The sequence below is a fragment of the Pelophylax lessonae genome (genome assembly GCF_965119305.1).
Source record: "Pelophylax lessonae genome assembly, chromosome: 8".
Classification (NCBI taxonomy): Eukaryota; Metazoa; Chordata; class Amphibia; order Anura; family Ranidae; genus Pelophylax; species Pelophylax lessonae.
The window spans coordinates 293,056,203-293,080,804 of NC_138775.1; the positions used below are offsets into that span (position 1 = coordinate 293,056,203).

The 24,602-nt window shown below is 45.9% G+C and overlaps 1 protein-coding gene across 7 annotated transcripts in view; it reads left to right on the top strand.

Moving 5' to 3' along the window:
* The window catches only part of PTPRF (protein tyrosine phosphatase receptor type F), a 486,553-nt gene that overhangs the window by 99,049 nt on the left and 362,902 nt on the right, over positions 1 to 24,602 (top strand). For all 7 annotated transcript variants that reach the window (XM_082265004.1, XM_082265006.1, XM_082265005.1 and 4 more), the window contains exon 2: positions 9,041 to 9,199. In XM_082265004.1, coding sequence (XP_082121130.1) covers positions 9,118 to 9,199 — 82 coding nt within the window. In that variant the 5' untranslated portion in view covers positions 9,041 to 9,117. The remainder of the gene's footprint in view (positions 1 to 9,040; positions 9,200 to 24,602) is intronic.

Genomic DNA, 24,602 nt, shown 5'->3' on the forward strand with positions numbered 1-24,602 from the left:
AGCTGGTCATTTTTTAGTTTGCGCCCTATGGCTTTCACATTGGTTTTTCAATACCAGTCATGGCTGGGAGCAGGTTGGGGGAGGATTGGGCCACCTCCAAGCTCACCTGTTTCCCATCCATCCATTAGCATGCATGTACTCCCATGTTGGAGACACTCAGTAGACACTCAGTTTGAGTAGTGTTAGGACTGCAGGATACACAGGGTGCCTTGGAGTGGCCTGCAGCTTATACATGCGTTTGCAAATGTGTGTTAACTAAACCTCCTGTTTTTAATCTATTATGTTAGACAGGTTTATTTGGTTTGTCAGCAGACTGGTGGATAAGTATAGCAAACTAAGGGCCGGTTGGTTTCTACACATACACACCTTCTTTAATCCCCTTTTTCTCTTCAGGAGGAGAGGAGAGTGGCAGGGCTCTGGGATGGGTGCCAGTGGGGTTTATGAGAAGCAGGCTCCGGAATGTCTCCAGCCCAGACCTCAGCCAGTAATCTGTGCGTTGGCGGAATGTTGTTAATGTGATGCTTCCCTCTCTGATATTACCTGCAGTTGCTGAAATGCTGATCACACAGTTTACCGGAGGATCCAGCTATAACCATCCTGGCCTATTTAATAAGGTGATGAGCAGAGCGCTGTAACCCATAGCAACCAATCAGAAGCCAGCTTTTCATCCTTTCATCTGCGGCACACTGACCTGTGAACCTAGCTGCTATCACATTTGAATGAATGCCGTATCACACACGCAACACAGAGGGAAGCTTGGGCAGTAGGGGCAGTTGGCACAGCACCCCTCGCTCATGCCTATGTACTTTAGCTAGCCTAGGACCTCCGATATGCAGATCCCAACTTGGAGAGAGTTAAGAGCTGGCTTTTCTGCAGCATCCTATGGAGATTTGAGGCCACCCACCACTTTATAGCACCACCAATAAATAGCTATAGGCAAGTCACTGACTTTCTCAGTGTTGCTGCGTGGTGGCCTGTACTCTGGTGGCTGAGCAGTTGCCATGTTGGAGGGTGGGAAATCCTGGGGGTAACATTCAGAAAACCTTTTCCTATAATAATAATATGTAATCATAGTTCAGTATCGGGCATTTTCGGGAACCAATGTTGTGAAAATATTTCGGTACAATCCATCGTAGGTTTTGCAGGACCGCTCAGTCAGTCATTACAGTTCTGATTAGGAAAATATAGCGCAAGCTTTCTTTTTTTTTCTTTGCAGTATATACTTTGAAAGTAGAAAAAAAATGACATTTTCCAGCGATTAAACCTATAAAACAGACTTTCAGGTTGCGGACGCTGCCATTACTTCTCCACTTATGTCACGCAGAGCTGCTCCTGGCACAGGAAAGAAGCTGTTAATCAGGTTATAGAGGCAGCGCCAAGGGAGAGATTGAAAGGCGTGCATCCGCCATGGCCTTCTCAGACTGCACCTCATTGGGCGCAGGGAGAGGGGGGGGGGTGCTGAATGCCTTACCCCAGTCTGGTGGGTCTCACCAATGACTGTATCTCAGGTTGCATTGTGAAGTCAAGATTAGAAGCTAATATGAATACAGCAGGAACAGTGGGGGGGGGGGGGGGATAATGGGGATAATGGTATGCTGTGTAAAGGGAATTATACCTGTAATCTGGATGCAAGGGGTATATCTGTAGTACAGAGGGATGACAGTATACTGGGTACAGGTTGTGGGTAATTGGGGGGGGGGGGGGGATAACAGTATGCTACATATGGGGGAATACTATTGAGCTGGGTAGAAGAGAGATAACCGTATGCTGGGTACAGCATGGATAACAGTATGTTGGGTACAGGGAGGTATACCTGTATGCTGGATACAGGAGTGTATAACTGTATGCTGGATGCAGGAGTGCATAACTGTATGCTGGATACAGGAGTGTATAACTGTATGCTGGATACAGGAGTGTATAACTGTATGCTGGATACAGGAGTGTATAACTGTATGCTGGATACAGGAGTGTATAACTGTATACTGGATACAGGAGTGTATAACTGTATGCTGGATATGGGGGGGGGGGGAGAAAACTGTATGCTGGGTGCAGAGAGGTATACCTGTATGCTGGGTACAGGAGGGTATACCTTTAGGCTGCATACAGGGGGGAATAAGTGTATGCTGGATTCAGGGGTGTATCATTTTATGTTCAATATAGGGGGATGTAACTGTATACTGGGTACAAGGTGGGTATTCCTGTATGCTGGATACAGGGGAGAGGTGTAACTGTATACTGGGTACAAAGTGGTTATAACTGTACTCTGGGTACAGGGGAGTATAATTATATGCTGGATACAGGGGGGAGAGGTGTAACTGTATTCTGGGTACAGGGGGGTATAACTGTATGCTGGGTACAGGAGGGTATAATTGTATGCTGGGTACAGGGTGGGTATAACGGTATGCTGGGTACAGGGGGGTATAACTGTATGCTTGGTACGGGGGGGGGGGTATAACGGTATGCTGGGTACAGGGGGGTATAACTGTATACTGGGTACAGGGGGGGTGTAACTGTATGCTGGGTACAGGGTGGGTATAATGGTATGCTGGGTACTGGGGGGTATAACTGTATGCTGGGCACAGAGGGGTATAACTGTATGCTGGGTACAGGGTGGGTATAATGGTATGCTGGGTACAGGGGGGGTATAACTGTATGCTGGGTACAGGGGGGGTATAACTGTATGCTGGGTACAGGGGGGGTATAATTGTATGCAGGGTTCAGGGGGGGTATAACTGTATGCTGGGTACAGGGGGGTATAACTGTATGCTGGGTACTGGGTGGGTATAATAGTATGCTGGGTACGGGGGGGGGGGGGTTATAACTGTATGCTGGGTACAGGGGGGTATAACTGTATGCTGGGTACAGGGAGGAGAATAAGGTTCAGTGGGCAATGCTGGAATTGAGGCACACCTGTTTTGATTACCTGTTACAGCACTATAAAAAAAAAGAAAACAGACAGAGGTTTATTTTACCACCGACCCCCAACTACAAGTAAAAATAAAAATAAGCTGTGCTGCAGCAGAAAATGCTCCTTTTTCTATTTGTCCGGAGTTTGCCTTTAACTTGGTTGCTCACAAAGCACTGCGCTCCCATCCCCCACCTGCCCCGCTGTGCCTTTGCCAGGACTGTGCAGAGTTTTTGTGGCTTGGGATAAGTTCACGTATAAGTGATTTGTCTCCTCCATGAATAATAGATGGCGGCTTCCTCATTATTAATGTTCTCCTTCTGTTCCTTCCCGGGATCTTATAGGGGGGTCAATGACAGTACAACATATGCTTCTTCCCAGCCTAGGGGGGGCCGGAACAGCTCCAGTCTCATCGTCTCATATCTGTGGTCACGTATTGATGGTTCCAGCTCTCCTGATCCCTCTTGCCTTGTATCAGTGATCATCACCGCTATATTGGGGGGGTCTACTGTGTCCCCCAATTCCTCCAATGAAGACCACACAGGCTACACATGTTGTATTTACACCATAAACTGAAAGCACTAACAATGTTTTCAACCTTCTGTATACTGTTAATCCCATAGCTCCCAACTGTCCCTGATTTCCAGTGACTGTCGCTGATTTCCATGGGCTGTCGCTGATTTCCATGGGCTGTCGCTGATTTCCAGGGGCTGTCGCTGATTTCCAGGGGCTGTCGCTGATTTCCAGAGGATGGCCCTGATTTTCAGGGGATGGCCCTGATTTCCAGTGACTGTCCCTGATTTCCAGTGACTGTCCCTGATTTCCAGGAGATGTCCCTGATTTGGAACAAAGTCCCTCTCAGTGGCGGCTGGTTGAGACCAACCGCACCACACCCCCCCCCCCCCTGGATGCAGCAGCAGGCGGTGGCATCAGCTTCTTCCCCCGTCTTCTCCGCCTCCTCCATGCCCAATAATATTGGCATGGCTTCTGCTTTCGGCCAATCAGGAAACGGGTCTCAAAACCCGCTGATTGGCCAGGAGGAGGATCCATGTGAAAATATTATTATTATACAGGATTTATATTGCGCCAACAGTTTGTGCAGCCCTTTACAGTGTGGGGGAAGACAATACAGTTACAGTACAATTCAAAACAGGAGGAATCAGAGGGCCCTGCTCGTTAGAGCTTACAATCTAGAAGGTAGCGAATTTTCATTCGCTATTGCCACACAACTGGGTGGGCTCGGGGCACACTGCTCTGCGCCCCGAGCCCACCCTTTTTTTTAGCCTGTGAGAGCCTCTGGCTCTAATCGCATGGTTAAAAAAAAAAAAAAAAAGACCCATTAAACTCCATGCGTTCGGCGCCACACATGTAGATTAGGGGGCCGGATGCAAGGATAGGGGGGGTGGCGCCCGGTATGACCAGCCGCCTCTATCCCTCTTTCCTCCTCATTTGTCCCTCGTTTTTAATCTGATCTATATAGTTGTATATAAAATTTACTACTTCTCTATCAAAAAGTTTTTTTCCCAGTGCTAAACCTTTCATCCAATTTCTAAATCGTTGCATTCATAAATTCCAAAAGCCAGTAAAGGAATAGTAGTGGTAAAAAGCACTTGTGGGTTTAACCAATAATTTTTTTTTTTTGGCACAATTCACCATTAAAAGGGGGCGTGACAGGGGTGTGTCCTATACCTACATACTTTTGCTAATGGGCATCCCTCATTCACATCTCCGAAAGTTGGGTGGTGTGCTAATCCTCCACATAATAGAAATAAAGAGAGGAAGACATGTTTGAAGTCCAGTCTGGATGACAACTATTGCTTCCTCCATAGATACAATGGAGGAGTGAGTGTTGTCACCCTAGGACAGGAAGGGTGTTACTGGCAGGACCAGCTTGTAAAAATAGAGGAGAACGGATGGATATTCTGCAACATATTAAATTTGGTTACTATGCATTTACAGTACCTCAGATAAGGTTGATGCTGTGATCCCAGGACATGACCCGGGACAGAGGGCCAAGATGCAGGACTGTGCCAGCCAATCCGGGACAGTTGGCATGTATGCTGTTATTGTGATTGGTCTTTTTGAATAAAGATATGAATTATTTAGCCACTCTTTTGGTATAAGATTTTTGTATAGTCTGTTGGGTTATGCTTGCTTTTAGTCTCTTCTACTTGTTTTTCCCTTTTTTTTTTTAACTCCTTGCTGGCACGCCTGTGTAACATTTAGATTTTAGTCCAAATGTTTCCAGGCCGATTCGTTCCTGCCTATCCAATCGAATGAAGTAGATTGAGAGCCCCTCGTTCCAGCCTGGTCTTGCTATAGTTACGGTTTTGGCGCCTGGGATTGTGCCGGCCGCTTCTTCGCGGTGACCCCTTGATGGCGATCCTAATGGAAGCGTAATTGTAGAGAAGATCGAAGCCTGCATAGTATTTAGGAGGTGGCAGGTGAGGGCTGATTGACAGCTTGATGGAAGAAGAGGGGGCGGAGTTCAAGGGGAACAGATTGGCGCAGGAAGGTGGCGGATAATTGGCGTGTGAATGAATGTCAGACAGCATTGGGTTTATACGGGGACGTTTCACAATATCTGACCCACGGCTAATTCACACAGAACTGACCAGCGGATCATTATTCTCGAGGATTTGGGGGAGGGAAAAAAAAAAAAAGGCAGCATGGGATAAAATGGGAGATTTTTTTTTTTTTCCGTAAGCTGAAATTGAATCTGCTTTTATTTTGTCTTCATTGGTTCCTCTCTCCCCTTCTCATCTACTTGCTAACGTGCTGATATTTTTTAGGTAAAACCTTTTTTCTGTCATTACATACTGTATCTTATTTTAGACTCGTGACATCATCACTGGGTCTCTGTACTCCTCTATTCAATGCAGGCAGATTATGGCTAGTGGGAGGGGCTGGCAGGGTGCTGTACTCCTCAGGAGCCCTCAGACCTGATGCAAGCAGTGGGCGGGCTCTTGGGAAGAGTTATGCAAAATATCAAAATGCTTTGATGGTGGGTGGCAGTCTGGAGGAGTGGGCGGTCCTCGGAAGGCTGTATTTGCATAGGCAACGCCCACATATGGTGCTCAGCCCCCATGATTGAAAGAACTGAAATCCAATGAATGAAAGGGGAGGGCCTTAATTGCTTCTTTGCACTGACCTATTCAATAAGCCCCTTCCTGACAGTGGCTCCAATTAGTAGCCATGCAATCCTTCCTCCCTCCTCTTGCTGACTTCTATTATGATTGGTGGATCCCTCCTTCCTTTATTGAAGGTCGGAGTTCCTACGCCCGGATAATGTGTTATCCGTGCCACACACAGACTGCTGGCATTCAAGCTGAAATCCAGGCAGATATAACATACACAAATTATTGCAGCTCTGCATTTATTACATCATCACTAAGTGTGGCCTGGTCACAGCCTCTTGCAGTCCCTGTACAGCAGAGATCAGACTGGCAGAGGAAAAAGTAACACAGAGCCAGTCTGTTGTGCTGCAGTGCTCAGGTCAGGTGCTAACAAAGAACACGCTGATAGGAGGGGAGAGCAGAGTGACAGAGATTATCTCGCCAGCCTGCTGCTCCTCCTTTTTGTCCAGTCACAGGCTGGGGAAGGACAATATCTTTGTTACTGAACTGCAGCAAAGAAAAATCAGACCCCCCCCCCCCTTACCACCACCACCTGTGCTCTGTAGCTGAGCTGTTCAAATCTCAGGGCTGGATGGATGGAATTTGCAAATCCTTTTGCAGCTTCCATCTAGTTATTTCATCTAGAGTTCAGCTTTAGGCAATGCCCTGTCTCTCATTGTGTTCAGGCATTTCTCTGAGTTCATTGACGGACACAGTGCTCCATATTCAGAACTATAGGGTTATATCGCCCCCTTCAGGAGTAGGACACTAGGCAGAAAAGATTTGGCTACGCCTATGGGAAGTCCTAGGTGGTATACATCCCCTTCTCTGCTATAAGCCTTCAGTTTAGTAAGAAGCAGTGACAGAAGTAATAATACTCCATAGAGGGGCGGGTGCTACGTCTGTCAATGAACTTTTACGGTAAGTTAAAAATCCTGTTTTTTTTTTCTCTTACGTTCATTGACGGACACCGCGATCCATATTCAGAACCATAGGGTTATATCGCCCCCTACAGGAGTAGGACACTAGGCAGAAAAGATTTGGCTACGCCTATGGGAAGTCCTAGGTGGTATACACCCCCCTCTATGCTATAGGCCTTCAGTTTAGTAAGAAGCAGTGACAGAAGTAACAAATCTCCATAGAGGGGCGGGTGCTGCGTCTGTCAATGAACTTTTACGGTAAGTCTCCATTCACACTGGTATGACTTGTCAGGCGACTTGGTCAGCCTGACCAGTCACGCACCATCGTGTCCCATAGTGTAGTACAGGACCGGTTCTAATAGGAGCGACACAAGTCGCTCCGACTTAGAAAAAGGGTCCTGTACTACTTCGGGGCGACCTGGGGCGACTTGCATAGACATTCATTTTATGAAGTCCGTGCAAGTCGCGCTGCAAGCGACTTCACAGGTCGCCCCGAAGTCGGATCCGACCTAGTGTGAACGGAGTCTAAGTCAAAAATCCATTTTTTTTCCTCTTACGTTCATTGACGGACACAGCGATCCATATTCAGAACCATAGGGATGTCCCCAAGCAGTGTCAAACATGAGGGGGTGGGACAACTAATATCATCCCAAGGTTAAACCCAAGAAGCCATAAAGAAGGAAAAATTTGCCAGGACCAAAGATCCCGGCAGGGAACTAGGTCCTTACTCCTGACTAGGCAGAAAAAAACTGAAGGCTTATAGCAGAGAGGGGGATGTATACCAGCTAGGACTGCCCATAGGTGTAGCCAAGTCTTTTTTTCTACCTAGTGTCCTACTCCTGTAGGGGGCAATATAACTCTAGGGTTCTGAATATGGAATGCTGTGTTCGTCAGTGAATGAAGAGAAAAGGTAGTATACAGATATCATTAAATGTTTTCACATAACAAGATACAAAGTCAACAAAATACAGTATATGTGTGGCTGTTTCAGATTATACATCCAGAGATTTACCTATCCGACGCGTTTCAGAGTCAGCTCCTTCTTCAGGGATAACACTGTAAGCAGTATGATGTGATCTATAATTGGAATCAAAACATATTAGAACTTTAAAATGGCATCACAAGTTACAAGGTGTGGTAAATGTGAGACAGCACTCAATATTGTGAATCAAATTTGAATATGTAAATAAATTAGTGAATAAATTAAATACACAAACCACAAAAAATCACAAAAAACACAATCAGTGAAAAGAAAAAAAGGGGGATTTTATCCCCAAAGTGCCCAAATATTAAAGTGATTGTGCATATATTGGCAGTCTTTGTAATTCCAAAGTGCAGGTGCAAAAACATGCAGCAAAAACAATTATGTGCTCATTCTTAAAGTGCTTCATGTGCAGCAAAATTGCATTTCTTCATGCAAATGGGGAATCCTTCACCTGATGCTCAGCTCACTTACCAGACGACCCCTTGGGGTCTAATGTAGGTAAATGGAATCTCTTACTACTAGTGTTTCCTATCTCCCCGCTGGAAAATATCCAGGATCTCCTACAGCTGGTTACAAGGGCTGGCTCTGGATCCCAATCTCCGTCCCGTTCAAGTGTAGGGCGGTATTAGCATGACCTAAAAGATGCAAGGAATCTCATGGTGTAGTATGCATAAATTCCAGTTTATTAAAAGAAAGTAGTCACTTACAATTTGAGTTTCATAGAATCAGCTGAAAAACAGCGCCACGTGTTCCAGAACCCGGACGTGACGTAGGGCGTAGCACGTGTTTTGACGTGTTTCGTCATCACGACGTCATCACGACGTGTTTCATCATCACGACATCATCAGGGATTGCCAAGTTACAAGGTGCCTACAGGGTTAGTGAAACAAAAAACAGCTCTCATAGAATGCAATTAAAAGCATACAGATTTATAACACGGGGGTGTGGCCAATACAGCAGGAAAACCCCCCAATTTATTCAGGCAATGAGGGCTCATTACAGCTTTGCAGATTTCTCAGAATTTTTATTGAACTTGGTTTGCGTTCACAGAGTGTATACAATTCTTATCCTGCGGTCACGTTCTCACCCGGGTGTTTTCTTTTCCCATTTGCAGGAGAGAGTCTGACACTATAAAACGCTGGATGTATTGACCACTTATCACCAGACCTGGAGTGGAGTCTGCTTTCCAACATGGTGCCTTACCCTCGCCAGACCCTGCTCATCGTCCTGGGGCTGCTCCTCTGCTGCTCTATCACCCTGACACAGGCGGACAGTAAGTTTCCATTTATTTATATGCTTTAAGTGTTGCTCACGGTGCTGCTGTCCTCCTTGGCGTATTTGGTGTTTGGTTGAGGTCCATGACTCAACATGGACCACAGACTTGGCTCTTTGCTGGCTGCCAGGCTTTGATCGTGGTTGGAGGTGTTCTTGCTCAGCAGAGTGCGGCTTCATTTGCCATTATATTAATATTATTATTATTATAGAGGATTTATATAGCACCAACAGTTTGCACAGCACTTTACAATATAAATGCAGACAGCGCAGTTGCAATAATATTCAAGGCAAAAGTGTTGGGAGGGCCCTGCTCATAAGAGTTTACAATCTAAAGGGAAAGGCAAGTGACTGAAAAAGTAATAAATGTGTGGTGTGGATGGAGAATTTAAAAATTGGGATAGACTTCCCTAAAGAGATGAGTTTTAGGGATCTCCTTAAAGCAGACAGAGTAGCAGATAGCTGGACAGATTGAGGTAGTGAGTTCCAGAGGATGGGAGAGGCTCTCGAAAAGTCCTGGAGGCTCGCATGGGAGGAGGTGATGAGGGATCCAGAAAGCAGGAAGTGTTGGGAGAAATGGAGAACTTGGTTTGGATGACATGTTGAGACGAAGATGGTGATGTAGCACAGGGCAGAGTTGTGAAAGGCTTTGTATGTTGTTGTTAGTATTTTGAACATAATTTGTTAGGCAAGTAGAAGCCGGTGTAGGGATAGACCGAGAGGGGTGGAGGATACTGAGTTGTGGAGGGAATGAAAGAGAGGGGAGGAGTACACTAAGTGGAGGAATTGGCAGGGAGGGGTGGAGGGATTGGCAGAGAGGGGTTGAGAACACTAAGCGGAGGAATTGTCAGGGAGGGGTGGAGGACACTAAGCGGAGGAATTGTCAGGGAGGGGTGGAGGACACTAAGCGGAGGGATTGGCAGAGAGGGGTGGAGAACACTGAGTGAAGGAATTGGAAGGGAGGGGTGGAGAACACTAAGCGGAGGGATTGGCAGAGAGGGGTGGAGAACACTAAGCGGAGGAATTGGTAGAGAGGGGTGGAGGACACTAAGCGGAGGGATTGGCAGAGAGGGATGGAGAACACTGAACGGAGGAATTGACAGAGTGGAGGACACTGAGTGGAGGAATTGGCAGAGAGGGGTGGAGGACACTGAGTGGAGACATTGGCAGAGAGGGGTGGAGGACACTGAGCGGAGGAATTGGCAGAGAGGGGTGGAGGACACTGAGTGGAGACATTGGCAGAGAGGGGTGGAGGACACTGAGTGGAGGGATTATCAGAGAGGGGTGGAGGACACTGAGTGGAGGGATTGGCAGAGAGGGGTGGAGGACACTGAGGGGGAAGGATTGGTAGAGAGGCAGGGAGGGGTGGAGAACACTAAGCAGAGGAATTGGAGGGGAGGGGGGGAGAACACTAAGCGGAGGGATTGGAAGGGAGGGGTGGAGAACACTAAGCAGAGGAATTGGAAGGGAGCGGTGGAGAACACTAAGCGGAGGAATTGGCAGGGAGGGGTGGAGGACACTGAGCGGAGGAATTGGCAGAGAGGGGTGGAGGACACTGAGTGGAGGGATTGGCAGAAGGGGTGGAGAACACTGAGTGGGAGAATTAAAAGAAAGGAGTGGAGGACACTGAGCAGAGGAATTGGCAGCAAGGTGTGGAGGACACTGAGCGGTTGGCAAGGCTGATGGGTCTGGCAGCAGCATTCATGATAGACTGAAGGGGCTTGTGAAGAGATTGGCCAACAAGGAGGGAGTTACAATATTTGAGGAAGGAGATAACCAAGGAACTAGTTAGTATCTTGGTTATTTCATTTGTTAAGAAGGGATGTATTTTGGAAATGTTACCATATTGAACGCGGTTGTAGGGCGGTTGCATGAAATATCCCAGCACTCATACCCAGCGAAGGGGGCCCATTACCTCCCATCCAGCGAAGGGGGCCCGTCACCTCCCGCCCAGGAAAGGGAGCCCATTACCTCCCACCCAGCAAAGGGGGCCCGTTACCTCCCACCCAGCGAAGGGGGCCCATTACCTCCCACCCAGCGAAGGGGGCCCGTTACCTCCCGCCCAGCAAAGGGAGCCCAATACCTCCCACCCAGCAAAGGGAGCCTATTACTTCCCACCCAGCGAAGGGGGCCAATTACCTCCCACCCAGCGAAGGGGGCCAGTCCATTACCTCCCACCCAGCAAAGGGGTCCTTTATTTCCTGCCCAGCAAAGGGGGCCCATTACCTCCCACCCAGCAAAAGGGGCCCATTACCTCCCGCCCAGCGAAGGGAGCCTTTTACCTCCTGCCCAGCAAAGGGGGCCCATTATTTCCCATCCTATGCAGCAGGCGCCACCTGTCCTCTGCTGATGACCCGTTTTGTATTCCATCGTGTGCGCCTAACAGAATTGGTGACAGCAAGTCCTTATCTGTAAGCCTCCGCCTGATCTGTTTCACTAAACCCCCTCTCCTCGCTGCTCCTCACGCCGAGAGCAGCCTTTGTTCTCCGGAATGAAGCGGCGAGTAGCTTGTAATACCCTGAATAACATAATTATAGAGCATTATTGTGAGGTTTTCCTCTGCATCTATCCCTTGTATTGTTTTGTCTCCACACATGAATTAAACCTGCTAAACACGCCCTCCAGGACGCGCTAGCGGTGTCGCCACGACAATGCGTCGGGCAAGTGCCTCCTCACCGAGAGTCTCGGAGCTGGAGAGGGACCAAGTTTTCGTCTCCTTAGGACAAGGGGGAACTGGCAGGATCTGAGAAGAGCTGTGTGCCGACTTGTTCTGTCTGGGAAATACCGCGTGTGTGCGGCCGGGATATCAGAAACAAAGCGGTCACATTGCTGTGGTGTTTGAAGTTTGATATTGACATAATATTTCACCGAGTCTGACTTCCTGAAATCTGTATACAGTATGCATCGGGTTTAAGCTACTTCCCCAGTCATTGGATGAAAATTGTGTAACTAGACCCCGAAATGTATGTCAGGGACATTTTTTTTTTTTATAATTCAATGTCTCTGAAATGCAGTCACATTCCCTTCTCTACTCCCAAGTATTGAAAAAATACCTGTAGATCTGCCAGAAATCCAGTGAGCTTCTAACTTTCTGTAGGGAGCTGATAACACTGCCTCTCCTGCACTGAAATCTCAAGCAGTGTTGTCATCTCTGCCGGAGTTCTGTGCTGGACTATAAAACACCCCCTCTTCTCATCTACATACCCCTTAGGCCATATCAAGGGGTAGATAGAAGAAGTAGCTTTTGGTGCTCCTTTAGGAGTGGGTGCAAAAAGGGGCAGGGCCTGCAACCTGTGCTGTTGAATTAGTTCAGAGCTTATGGTGGTGGTGGTGGTGGGGGGGGGGCGGGTGTGAACATTGACTTTTTCACCTTGAGTGCTTAAGGACCTCCAGGATTGTGTGAAATAGGAAATCTCCCAAATAGGGACACAGACGGTTCTAACCCTTCCCCACTCTACTGTAAATAGTAAGTTTGGGCTGGGGTTGGGCTTGGACAATGGTAGAGGTCTGTCTGAGCTCTGTTTTTAAGGACAACGGTAGCAGTCAGCTTGCACTCCATTTCTAAGGACAATGGTAGAGGGTCACCTGAGCTTCATTTCTAAGGACAATGGTAGAGGTTCATATGAGTTCTGTTTTATAAGGACTATTATAGAGGTCTACCTAAGCTCTGTTTTAAGGACAATGGTAGAGGTCCACCTGAGCTCTGTTTATAAGGACAATTGTAGAGGTCCTCCAGAGCTCTGTTTATAAGGACAATTGTAGAAGTCCATCTCTGCTCCATTTATAAGGACAATGGTAGAGGTCCACCTGAGCTCTGTTTATAAAGACAATTGTAGAAGTCCATCTCTGCTCCATTTATAAGGACAATGGCAGAGGTCCATCTGTGCTCTATTTATAAGGGCAATGGTAGAGGTCCACCGGAGCTCTGTTTATGAGGACAATTGTAGAAGTCCATCTGTGCTCTATTTATGAGGACAATGGTAGAAGTCCATCTCTGCTCTATTTATAAGGGCAATGGTAGAGGTCCACCGGAGCTCTGTTTATAAGGACAATGGTAGAAGTCCATCTCTGCTCCATTTTGAAGGATAATGGTAGAGGTTCATCTCTGCTCCATTTTGAAGGACAATGGTAGAGGTCCACCGAAGCTCTGTTTTTATAAGGACAATGGTAGAAGTCCATCTCTGCTCCATTTATAAGGACAATGGTAGAAGTCCATCTCTGCTCCATTTAGAAGGACAATGGTAGAGGTCCATCTGTGCTCCATTTAGAAGGACAATGGTAGAGGTTCATCTTTGTTCTGTTTATAAGGACTATCATAGAGGTCTACCTGAGCTCTGTTTATATGGACAATGGTTGAGGTCACCTGAGCTCTGTTTATATGGACAAATAGTAGAGGTTTGAGTGTAACCCATATTTAATTTTGCCAAGTGCTTTGCAATGGCTTTTAGTGGATGACAGCCCTGCCATGACTCCAGGGCCACACACCCTGGAGTGCTCATGTTCTCTCTGGGTAGGGCTGCTTGCTTAGATGAAGAGCCATGGCAGCTTCACTCTGAGGTTTCTCACAGTGGTTTCTTAGCTTTGTCTCGGCTTGCCTTCAATTTTTTTTTCGTCCTCATCCAGTAGATGGAAATAGAGCCGCAAAACATCACAAAGTACATGTTCCTCTTGGCGGGTGTCGTGTCGGTTTATCAGTCACGGTGACCGCAGTCCCATTAAGCCGTCTCTCAGCTGATTCACTCTGATTGTTTTACTCCTCTCCTCCGGGTCACCATAGCTTTGTCTTTTGTGTGCTTTCAGCTCTTCTCTGCAAGGGAAGATTGGCTTCTGTGAATTTCATTTGGAGCGGAGTCCGATAGCTGGAAGGAGATGACCCCCCCCCCCCTTCAATCCAGTGATTACCAGCTTTTGACAATAAAAGTCTTTGTATGTGTGTGGAATCAAAATCTGGAGGAGCCGCTGTAGCAGCAGAGGCCAGCCATGTGCAAGCCATTTGTTTTCAACAAGATTTTATGGCAGACTTGCAGCAGAACCCTACTCAGGTCTCCATGGCCCTAGTTGAGGGTACACGAGGGTCTATATCTGTGCTACTAGACAAAAGGTTCTGCACGTACTCTTGAGAAACCCCCCCCCCCCCTCCCCTGTTGCTGCATTGCATAAAGAGGAGGACAATTCTATTCTGAGTCTGCAGACTATCCAGCACTGTAGGAAAACAGATGTGACGAAACGCGTAGTATGTTTTTACAGCATTGTATATGTCTTTTCAATAAAGGAATACTATTTTTTGGATGTCATCCTGAGTGCCAACAATCCCTTCCCTTATCCAGCGCTGCTGTGCCTTCTAAACAATCTTTGAGAATAACAGGGGGATGATCCATCCTGAGTTCTGTCCCTCCTGTAAGCGCCTCCCCGTATATCAAATTTCAGATTAGACCCTCCCCCTTCAAACCTGATTTCTTTTTTAAGCTGATATATGCCAAAGAATAACCTCTTATTAATGATATTGGTTGACCAAGACGTGTGCATGAACCCGCACAGATGTCTCTCAAATCGCCCCCGAACTCGCACTGAAATGTGGGTTTAAAATTGTGCGAGTTCACTTTAACTGGAGCGATTACAAGCCTGCGTTCAATGTGAACGAGGGCTAAAGCTTTGACAATAAAACCTGATTCTATGTGCGCCAGTTTTAGTAAATCTCCCCTATTTAGTAAATTAGCCTATTTCAGCGATCTGAGTTCAGTACAGTGATCGCTGTACGTTGCCCGGCACCCTTCCTGCGATCTGATGGGGGAGGGAGCTCTGTATCTGTGCAGCATCTGCAGCCTCTTAGCCAACATCTGTATTGAATTAAATGCATGGTGCACCTTCAGTATATTTTACAAGCCGGGATGGAGTTTCAGATTCCTGTGAAGTTACATAACGAGGCTTATGGAGGAGGATTCTGGGATTTTACAAGGTGGCTGAAGTCAGCATCTTTCTGCCAGAAGAGAGTTTTGTGATTTCCTTCCAAGACTTAAACCTGTAGACCAGAAGGAGAAAAGATCAGTCTAGGCTTTTTCTGCTTTGTACGGTTTTTATTTGCCATAGCGGTTAACAGCGTGGATTGCATGTAATCGCAGGGCAGTAGCGGCGTGGCCCCCATTTAGCTGGATGGGTTGCATTCCGCGGGCGGTACTACCCATGAAGCACAGGTATGATTTCTGCTGCGTAGACACGACATACGGACACCCCCGTCCATTGCCTTTGCAGCTTAACCACTTCTGGCGGGAAGGTCTTACCCCTTTAATGACCAGGCCGTTTTTCTGCGATACGGCACTGCGTTACTTTAACAGACAATTGCGCGGTCGTGTAACGCTGTACCCAAATAAAGTTGACCCACTTCCCTGAAGCTCCGCCCACCGGAAGGTCTTACCCCCTTAATGACCAGGACGTTTTTTGCGATACGGCGCTGCGTCACTTTAACGGACGATTACGCGGCCCTGCGACGCTGTACCCAAATAATGTTGACCCACTTCCCTGAAGCTCCGCCCACCGGAAGGTCTTACCCCCTTAATGACCAGGCCGTTTTTTCGTGATACGGCACTGCGTCACTTTAACGGACAATTGCGCGGTCCTGCAATGCTGTACCCAATTAAAGTTGACCCACTTCCCTGAAGCTCCGCCCACCGGAAGGTCTTACCCCCTTATTGACCAGGCCGTTTTTTCTTTTTACGATCCGGCACTGCGTTGCTTTAACGGACAACTGCATGGTCGTGCGACGCTGTACCCAAATAAAATTGACCCACTTCCCTGAAGCTCCGCCCAGTCCACATAATTAATCTCCGCCTACTTATCAGATTATAGGGTCTACTCAGGAAAGAGAGAATTACAGGAAAATGAAAAGGAAATTTCAAATTTAAGGACAAAGTAGCAGAGTTGGAATAATTCTCCCATTCAGCTGCACTACTTCTGCCTAATGTTTTAAAATTCTCATCACAATTCCCTGCAATTCTAAAGTGTCAACTGTGCTCAGGTGTGACCATAGAAAAAATGGAATATATAAATAAAGTGCAAGGTATAAATAAGTACGATAAAACCTAATTATACTATCTGGTATAATTATACTATCCTGTTATATTAATACTATCTGGTATAATTGGGTTTTATTGTACTTATCTACACTTTGCACTTTATATTTCCATATTCCATTTTTTTGTATGGTTACATCTAAGCACATTTCACACTTTATTCTCATGTCATGTTACCAGATATTTTTGCACATAAGATTGTTGCTTTCATCCTACCTACCTTCATGTCTGTGAATGTGTCTTCACTCTCCAGGGATCCTTCTCTGCTCTGCTGCGTGCGGCCGGCGCCGATGAGGCGCTGCCGAGAACGAGTGCCTTTGATTTAAAAATGGCGCCAGACAGCGCCATTACGTAACTGCACATGCGCCTGTTCGGCCGAGCTTGTAAGAGCCTTCCCTTGTACGAGCCTTTTTTTTTTTTTACGGGCATCGGCAGCCCGTAACGGGCATTTACGGGCAGCCCGATTAACGGCGCTTGCTAGGACAATGTAAATTACCCTGGACAGGCTCCAATTTGCCAGGACTGTCCCGGTAAAAAAGGGACGGTTGGCAAGTATGGGGGTTCTGTACCAACCTGCAAAAAGTTTGTATCCCATTTCTTGAATGGTCACATTAATTGAGCCTTTGTGCATGTTGGATAAACTTCTTTTCCAATCTTCATCTGTTATGGCCCGTACACACGCAACGAATTTCCGCCGACCAGTTGTCCGTCTTTTGTCCAGAGTGGTGTCTGTTGGTTGGAATGTGCCTAGACTGCACACGAATTTTTCCGCACGACAGAATTCTACTTCAGAAGTGATGTCATGTGTTGGTTTGCTTTCTTTGTGTTCTTTCATCTCTGAGCATGCCCAGTCTTGCTCATAAGATTTTTCCCCATTGCAATCTGTACTAATGAGACGAAAATTGGTCGACAAAAATTATATAGCCTGCACACCAGGATTTTTTTGGCCGAAAAGTCGGAGTCGGTTGTCGGAAGCACCATACTAACAAGCCGAAAATCGGCAGATCGGTCGTCGGACTAAATTTCCCAGCCGAATTTCTACTCGTGTGTACGGGGCTTTAGTGTACCATTTTTTTTCCCCCTTTTAGATGGAGGTCCAGTGACTTTCCCATGGACGTTTGAGAATAATAGAGCGTATGTTGAGGATATTCGGTGTCTCTGCGGGGTATTTCTTGTACAGAGGGCTTCGCCTGATTTTCTTGTACCCCACTTAAAGCGGAGTTCCGGGCACAAAATCGGTATTTTTTTTTTGTGCCCCTCCGCTAGCTACACATAACCTGAAAAGGAATTGGATAGTTATTTTTTTTTTTTTTTTTTTGTACACTCACCTTGTAATCGAAGATCGTAAATACTCACCTCAGGGTACTTCCTCCTCCAGCGCCGCGGCTCACCCCGTCACTTCCTGCCTCGCGATGATTCCTGGGAGCTGAACGTCATCGCTCCCAGGAATAAATGCGACGGCACCGGCCCCGCACGTCCCTTCCGGGCGACGCCGCATTCCCCTGCTAAACAGCTTCTGGGCATGCCCAGAAGCTGTTTAGGAATGCGGCGCCGCACCGGAAGTGACGAGAGGGGCCGGTGCGGCACATTCTGGGAGAAGACGCGGAAGAAGACACCGAAGAGGACCGCGCCGGCTTCAGCTGCCCACAAGAGAGATGGAAACGCTGTGGAAGAAATTTTCAAAGTAAGTATTTCTTCTTGCAGGTAAGTGCGAACCGGGACAGATCAGAGGCTAGCCATTGTGGAATGTGCTAGCCCTGACTGTCCCGGGGGTATGTTCATCAAAAAAGGAGATCTGTGCCCGGAACTCCGCTTTAAGATTATAGTTTCTATTGTTTTGAACATCTCCCGCTGTTTGGACATGCATGCAATCAAACAATTTTATAAAGGATCGCAGGGATTGTCGCTATATTTTATGGAAAAATCATTTAATCCACAGCCGGCGGCAGAATAACACCTGGAAGGCGGGAGAAGCTGTTGGGACAGGTTTGCTCTCTGAATCTCTCTCCGGCAATGCTGAGGGTTTTGTCCTGCAGCTGTGCAATCACGGCAAAGTGCTACAATTTGTACAGGATGCAATTTGGCCTCGGAGAAAATCATCTCAGTACGGATAACTTGTGCCTTTTCTTCCCTCCTTCATCTTTACATACAATAATAGCTCCTCTCCTGAAAAGTTCAGAACTTTAGAAGCCGAGCTGCTAAAGTATTCCGGTCCTTGTGTGTGAAATCTCTCTTTGCTGAGCGCTGTGAGCCTATGTATGCAGTGCTACCAATTTTTTTGTTTTTTTTTTAAAGCTTGAATTAGAATTTTTTTTGAAAATGCTCCAAAAAAAAGTTAAAAAAACAAATAAAATAAGTAACTTTTAGACATCTTTTGCCATTCAACATAACATGCATTGACTTGCTCCCGATGAAGCGGATTATGGCACGATACGTGTAGGATACTTAGGCACCAGTTCCTCTGCCCACACCAAAGACGGACCCAGCAGTTAACTCTCCTACACCCATCCAGCATATTTATATATTTTTTTGATTTAGCAGCATTCCTCTTTACTAGCCATCTTTTGGGTTTATTATTATTATTATTATTATTATTATTATTATTATTCTTTTATAGCCTCTATTATTCTAAATGATCCTTCTATCTTTGTACCTTTTTTTTTTTATTATTATTTTTTTTTTTATTTCACATTTTATGTGTTTTATGTTTTATTTATTTTGCTGCTTACATGGAATTCATATATTAGACCAGTCTTTCTCAAAATTGTTACCCTGGAGGAACCCTTAAAATGATTTTCAGGTCACAAACAATTCCTTCTAAAACCGTTTAATTGAGGGCCATTTGGGAAGAATGTCTCTTACATTGGAGGTCAGTGGGAAGAATGTCTCTTACATTGGAGGTCAGTGGGAAGAATGTCTCTTACATTGGTGATCAGTGGGAAGAATGTCCCTTACATTGGTGATCAGTGGGAAGAATGTTCCTTACATTGGTGATCAGTGGGAAGAATGTCTCTTACATTGAGGACCAGTGGGGGAGAATGCTCCTTACATTGGGAGTCAGTGGGAAGAATGCTCCTTACATTGGTGATCAGTGGAAGGAATGTTCCTTACATTGGAGGTCAGTGGGAAGAATGTCCCTTACATTGGTGGTCAGTGGGAAGAATGTCCCTTACATTGGGGGTCAGTGGGAAGAATGTCCCTTACATTGGTGGTCAGTGGGAAGAATGTCCCTTACATTGGGGGTCAGTGGGAAGAATGTCCCTTACATTGGTGGTCAGTGAGAAGAATGTCCCTTACATTGGTGATCAGTGGGAAGAATGTTCCTTACATTGGCGGTCAGTGGGAAGAATGTCCCTTACATTGAGGGCCAGTTGGGAGAATGTTCCTTACATTGGTGGTCAGTGGGAAGAATGTCCCTTACATTGGTGGTCAGTGGGAAGAATGTCCCTTACATTGGCGGCCAGTGGTAAGAATGCTCCTTACATTGGCGGCCAGTGGTAAGAATGTCCCTTACATTGGAGGTCAGTGGGAAGAATGCTCCTTACATTGGCGGCCAGTGGTAAGAATGTCCCTTACATTGGAGGTCAGTGGGAAGAATGTCCCTTACATTGGTGATCAGTGGGAAGAATGTCCCTTACATTGGTGATCAGTGGGAAGAATGTCTCTTACATTGTTGGTCAGTGGGAAGCAGTAGACATGTTTTTTAGTTGTGGGTTTCTTGGGATGTATATGTTTTTTTTTTTTCTGTCATTTTAAATAAAGATTTGCTCTAGTTTTCATCCATTTTTGTAGTGTGGACATTTGTGTGTGTTCAGTGTTCTATATTGGTGGCCCCTTGTCGGCACTCTCGGTGGTGCTGGTTTGCTGTTATAGTACCACGATTAACCACGAAGTTTCCAGTTGTTTCTGGTGGGCTTTTAAGAACCCTCACCAAGGCATGGTGGACAGGGTTCCCTGCAAAGCTGATTAAACACTGCAGTCATTTGAAGACATATTTGAGCAATCTCTGAACATTATTGCAGCTGCCGGAATCACAGCCCCTAATGGCAGGGGACACGGCGGATAATGAGGCGGGGTGTGCCGCAGACGCTTCGCTGGTGTAAAAAGAGGGATTGAAGAGTCCCGGGAAGTGCAGCGTTGGGAATAGCAATGAAAAAATAATTGCAATAATCCTTTTCTGTTTATAGGAGACATTAAATTAGGAAAATCCTTGTTTGATGATTTAGAAAGTCTAGAGGGAGTTTACACAGTGACAACGCGTTCACTTAAAAGGAACTGCGAAGGTAAAGCGTGATTTGTCCTTAATAATAACTTATGGAAATTGCTCGAGTGCACTCGAAGGGGGAAGTCCCTTAAAGGCGAAATTTACCTTCTCTCAAAATAAGGGAACATCGATAGCCGGTGATCTTTCTATTAGATACGTTTTATTTGTTTTTTGTATCTACAATTTTCTCTTCTGATGCCATACGCCTTAGTAAGATGGCTGATTTTTTTTTTTACAAGTCTTGTGACTGATCTATAAGAAAGATCTCCAACGTTTTACAGCAGTCTTTGCGGGACGTTTACAAGACTTCTTCTAGGCAATTACCAAACAGGAAGTGAGGAAAAATCTGTAACAGGGACACCGACAGGAATCCCAGTCCTCCTGTACTCCAGGATAGCAGTAAAAACCAGACTGGGATTTTAATCATTCTCCACACTATGCAAAACCTAAAAATATATAGGCTGGCTATCTTCTTAAACAAAAAATATGTCAGGGATTTTATTCCCTTTGTCACTGGGACAGGAAATGATGGACGTTCTCTCTGGATAGCAGTTAAAAAAAAAGAAAAAAACAGACAGGGGTTCTAATCCTCTAAAACAGCGGTCTCCAAACTGCGGCCCTTTTGCTTACCTTTATCCAGCCCTTGGGGCACTGTTCCTCCCACTGACACCAATAATGGGTGCTATTCCTTCAAATGATACCAATGATGGGGCACTATTCCTTCCAATGATGGGGCACTATTTCTTCCAACGATGGGGCACTATTCCTTCCAATGATGGGGCACTATTCCTTCCAATGATGGGGCACTATTCCTTCCAACAATGGGGCACTATTCCTTCCAATGATGGGGCACTCTTCCTTCCAATGATGGGGCACTCTTCCTTCCAATGATGGGGCACTCTTCCTTCCAATGATGGGGCACTAGTCCTTCCAATGATGGGGCACTAGTCCTCCCAATGAAAAGGGACGATTCCTTTCAAAGATGGGGCACGATTCCTTCCAAAGATGGGGCACGATTCCTTCCAAAGATTGGGCACTATTTCTTCCAATGATGGGGCACTTGTCCTTCCAATGATGGGGCACTATTCCTTCCAACGATGGGGCACTATTCCTTCCAACGATGGTGCACTATTCCTTCCAACGATGGAGCACTATTCCTTCCAACGATGGGGTTCTATTCCTTCCAATGATGGGGCACTATTCCTTCCAACGATGGGGCACTATTCCTTCCAACGATGAGGCACTATTCCTTCCAACGATGGGGCACTATTCCTTCCAACGATGGGGCACTAGTCCTCCCAATGAAAAGGGACGATTCCTTCCAATGATGGGGCACTATTCCTTCCAATGATGGGGCACTAGTCCTTCCAATGATGGGGCACTTGTCCTTCCAATGATGGGGCACTTGTCCTTCCAATGATGGGGCACTTGTCCTTCCAATGATGGGGCACTTGTCCTTCCAATGATGGGGCACTAGTCCTTCCAATGATGGGGCACTAGTCCTTCCAATGATGGGGCACTATTCCTTCCAATGATGGGGCACTATTCCTTCCAATGATGGGGCACTATTCCTTCCAATGATGGGGCACTAGTCCTCCCAATGATGGGGCACTATTCCTTTCAATGATGCCAGTAATGGGGCATTGATTACTCCCATTGATATTGGGGCATTTTCTGCTCACACTGGGCACAGTCCAGCCCCCTCAGAGTCTGAAGGACAGTAATCTGGTCCCTTGTTTAGAAAGTTTAGAGACCCCTGCCCTATTATATACTATAATCCTAAGAATCATTGCAGGGAGATCCGAGGGGGATTGTACAATTAGATGTTTTTTCCAGCCAAGGATACAAATTTTGGTTTTATGTCTGTCCAACTGTAAATTTTTGTGTAATGAAAAGTAAACATTTTTTGGCAGCTTCCCTCCTGTAGCCGTGCATTGTTGCAGTTAATAGTAGTATAGTAATCTGTTTGTTGTCTCCAGTGGAATGCAGGAATCAGGTTTGTAATGAGTCACATAATGACCCAGGTGAGTGGGAGAGCCTCGTTATCATAGGAGTACCTGAAGATCTTCTTCTGGCAGGAAGCAGATCCTACACATCCTTCTAGCAGAGGACATTTATGAGCCAGCTCCATCTGGAATTGGGGGTGTTCATGGCCTGCAGGTCCCATCTGGTTTCAGACCTTATCAGCCATACAGGCACAATTGACACCTGTGTTTGTATAGTGGAGAACCAGAATGCAAATCTACCCCCCCCCCCCCCAGGAATTTCCCAATTCTTTTTGTTAAAAGGCATCACCTGCAGTACTCAGCAATTTATTGCTGACCTTTTATGCAGAATTCAATCTATTGCACATTCAAGTTTTCATTGTTTTTACCTTATTTGAGCATCATTCTGTTTTGAAAACTGCAACATGCTGCAGTTGTAGCCAGTTTGTTGCATTTTTTATGAATATGTGGAATGTTGCTATAAAGTTGAATGCCTTTTTTTCTTCTGTTTTTGTAATGTGAAAGGTAAATGCACTGTAGTATAACAAAAAAAGCATCAAAAATGGTTTAAAAAAATAAATGACACCCAGAGTTGTATGTAGCAATTTGGTTTATGGGTGGACGGCCACCTTCAAGTGTCTATAGAGAATCTTCTGGATATTCCGCTCCTGTGGTATGTAGTCTTTCTGTGTGGCAAGGTTTATGCATTTCTTCCACACTATGGATTTATTTGGAAGTGAGCCATGACATTTAGTTGTACAGGTGGCCAATGCTACTATCTACAGATTATTCAAATTAAAGTGGTAGTAAAGTCATTTTATTTGAAATCTGCTTTAAATGTGCTTATTTTTCCAGTACAAATACATTTAGACATAAGGGCCCGTTCACTATTGCCATTTTGGCCAGCGAGTTGGTCTCTGTTGTATGCCAGCGATGGGGTCCGGTACAATGCAAGGCACCAATAACCTTTTTTTTTTTTTTTTTTTGTGTCCTATTTTAATTATTATCTGTGCATCTCCGCTGATCTTTTGTGCAGAAACAGGAGGTGAGCTCCATTGTGTTGCAGAAATATGCAGCATGTCTGCATTGGACCACAGCACACTGCAACCCACCAGGCATCTATTATGTAGTGTGAAACTATGGTTTTCTATGCGCCCTTGCAGTAACTGACCTTTTAAGGTGCAAAAAAAAAAAAATCACTAGACGCAGCTGTGAGGACCTGAATCACCTGCTGGTGGCACTGTGGTTACCAGAGTGGAAGTTTGTAGTTCCTGTGTCCACCAGCAGGTGTCCCTGCTGGTGGACACAGGAATCCCAGAGGATCCCAGTAGTCAGTCTCCACCTAATGCTGGCTGCTGGGAGGGTATTTAGTCAGTCAGTATCTCCTGCTTCAGTGTTTTTCTCTGCTTGCATTTTTGTCCTTACCCTGCTTTTTGCCTTTTACCTGTACCCACCCCCCCCCCCCTTCATTGCATCTCCAATATTACCCTGTGATCTGTGTTACACATGTTGTATCATGTATTGTATTTTGTCGATGGGTTGTGGTTTATTCATGCCTTCATGTTTGCTGTGTTTTCTGTTTGCTGGCGTTTTGATGTATTTTGTTTCACTGTTAATAAAATTGCTTGAAGCATATATAGTCTGTTTTACAGTATCTTAAGTGTAGCCATGCAGATTTGGCCATCCCTGCTGCTGATTCCTAACAGCAGCACAGAGGGGTTGATTTACTAAAGACAAATGGGCTGTGCACTTTGCAAAGTGCATTTGCTCCAGAGCTTGGTAAATGAGGTAAAGCTTTACTTTGCAAAGAATACCCAATCATGGGCAAGGAAAATGTAAGAAACACAGCATTTTTGCTTGCACATGATTGGGTGATGGAGGTCAGAAGAGCTTCTGCTCATTTACTAAGCTCTGGAGCAACTGCACTTTGCAAAGTGCACAATTGACTTGCCTATAGTAAATCAGTGTGTCAAAGGGTTCTTAGGGGTCGATTTAGCAATGTTTTCATGCAAAATTTACACAAATTTCCCCCAAGATTCAGACATTTTCACTTTAGAATAAATGAGAAAAATGTGTGAATTATGGGTG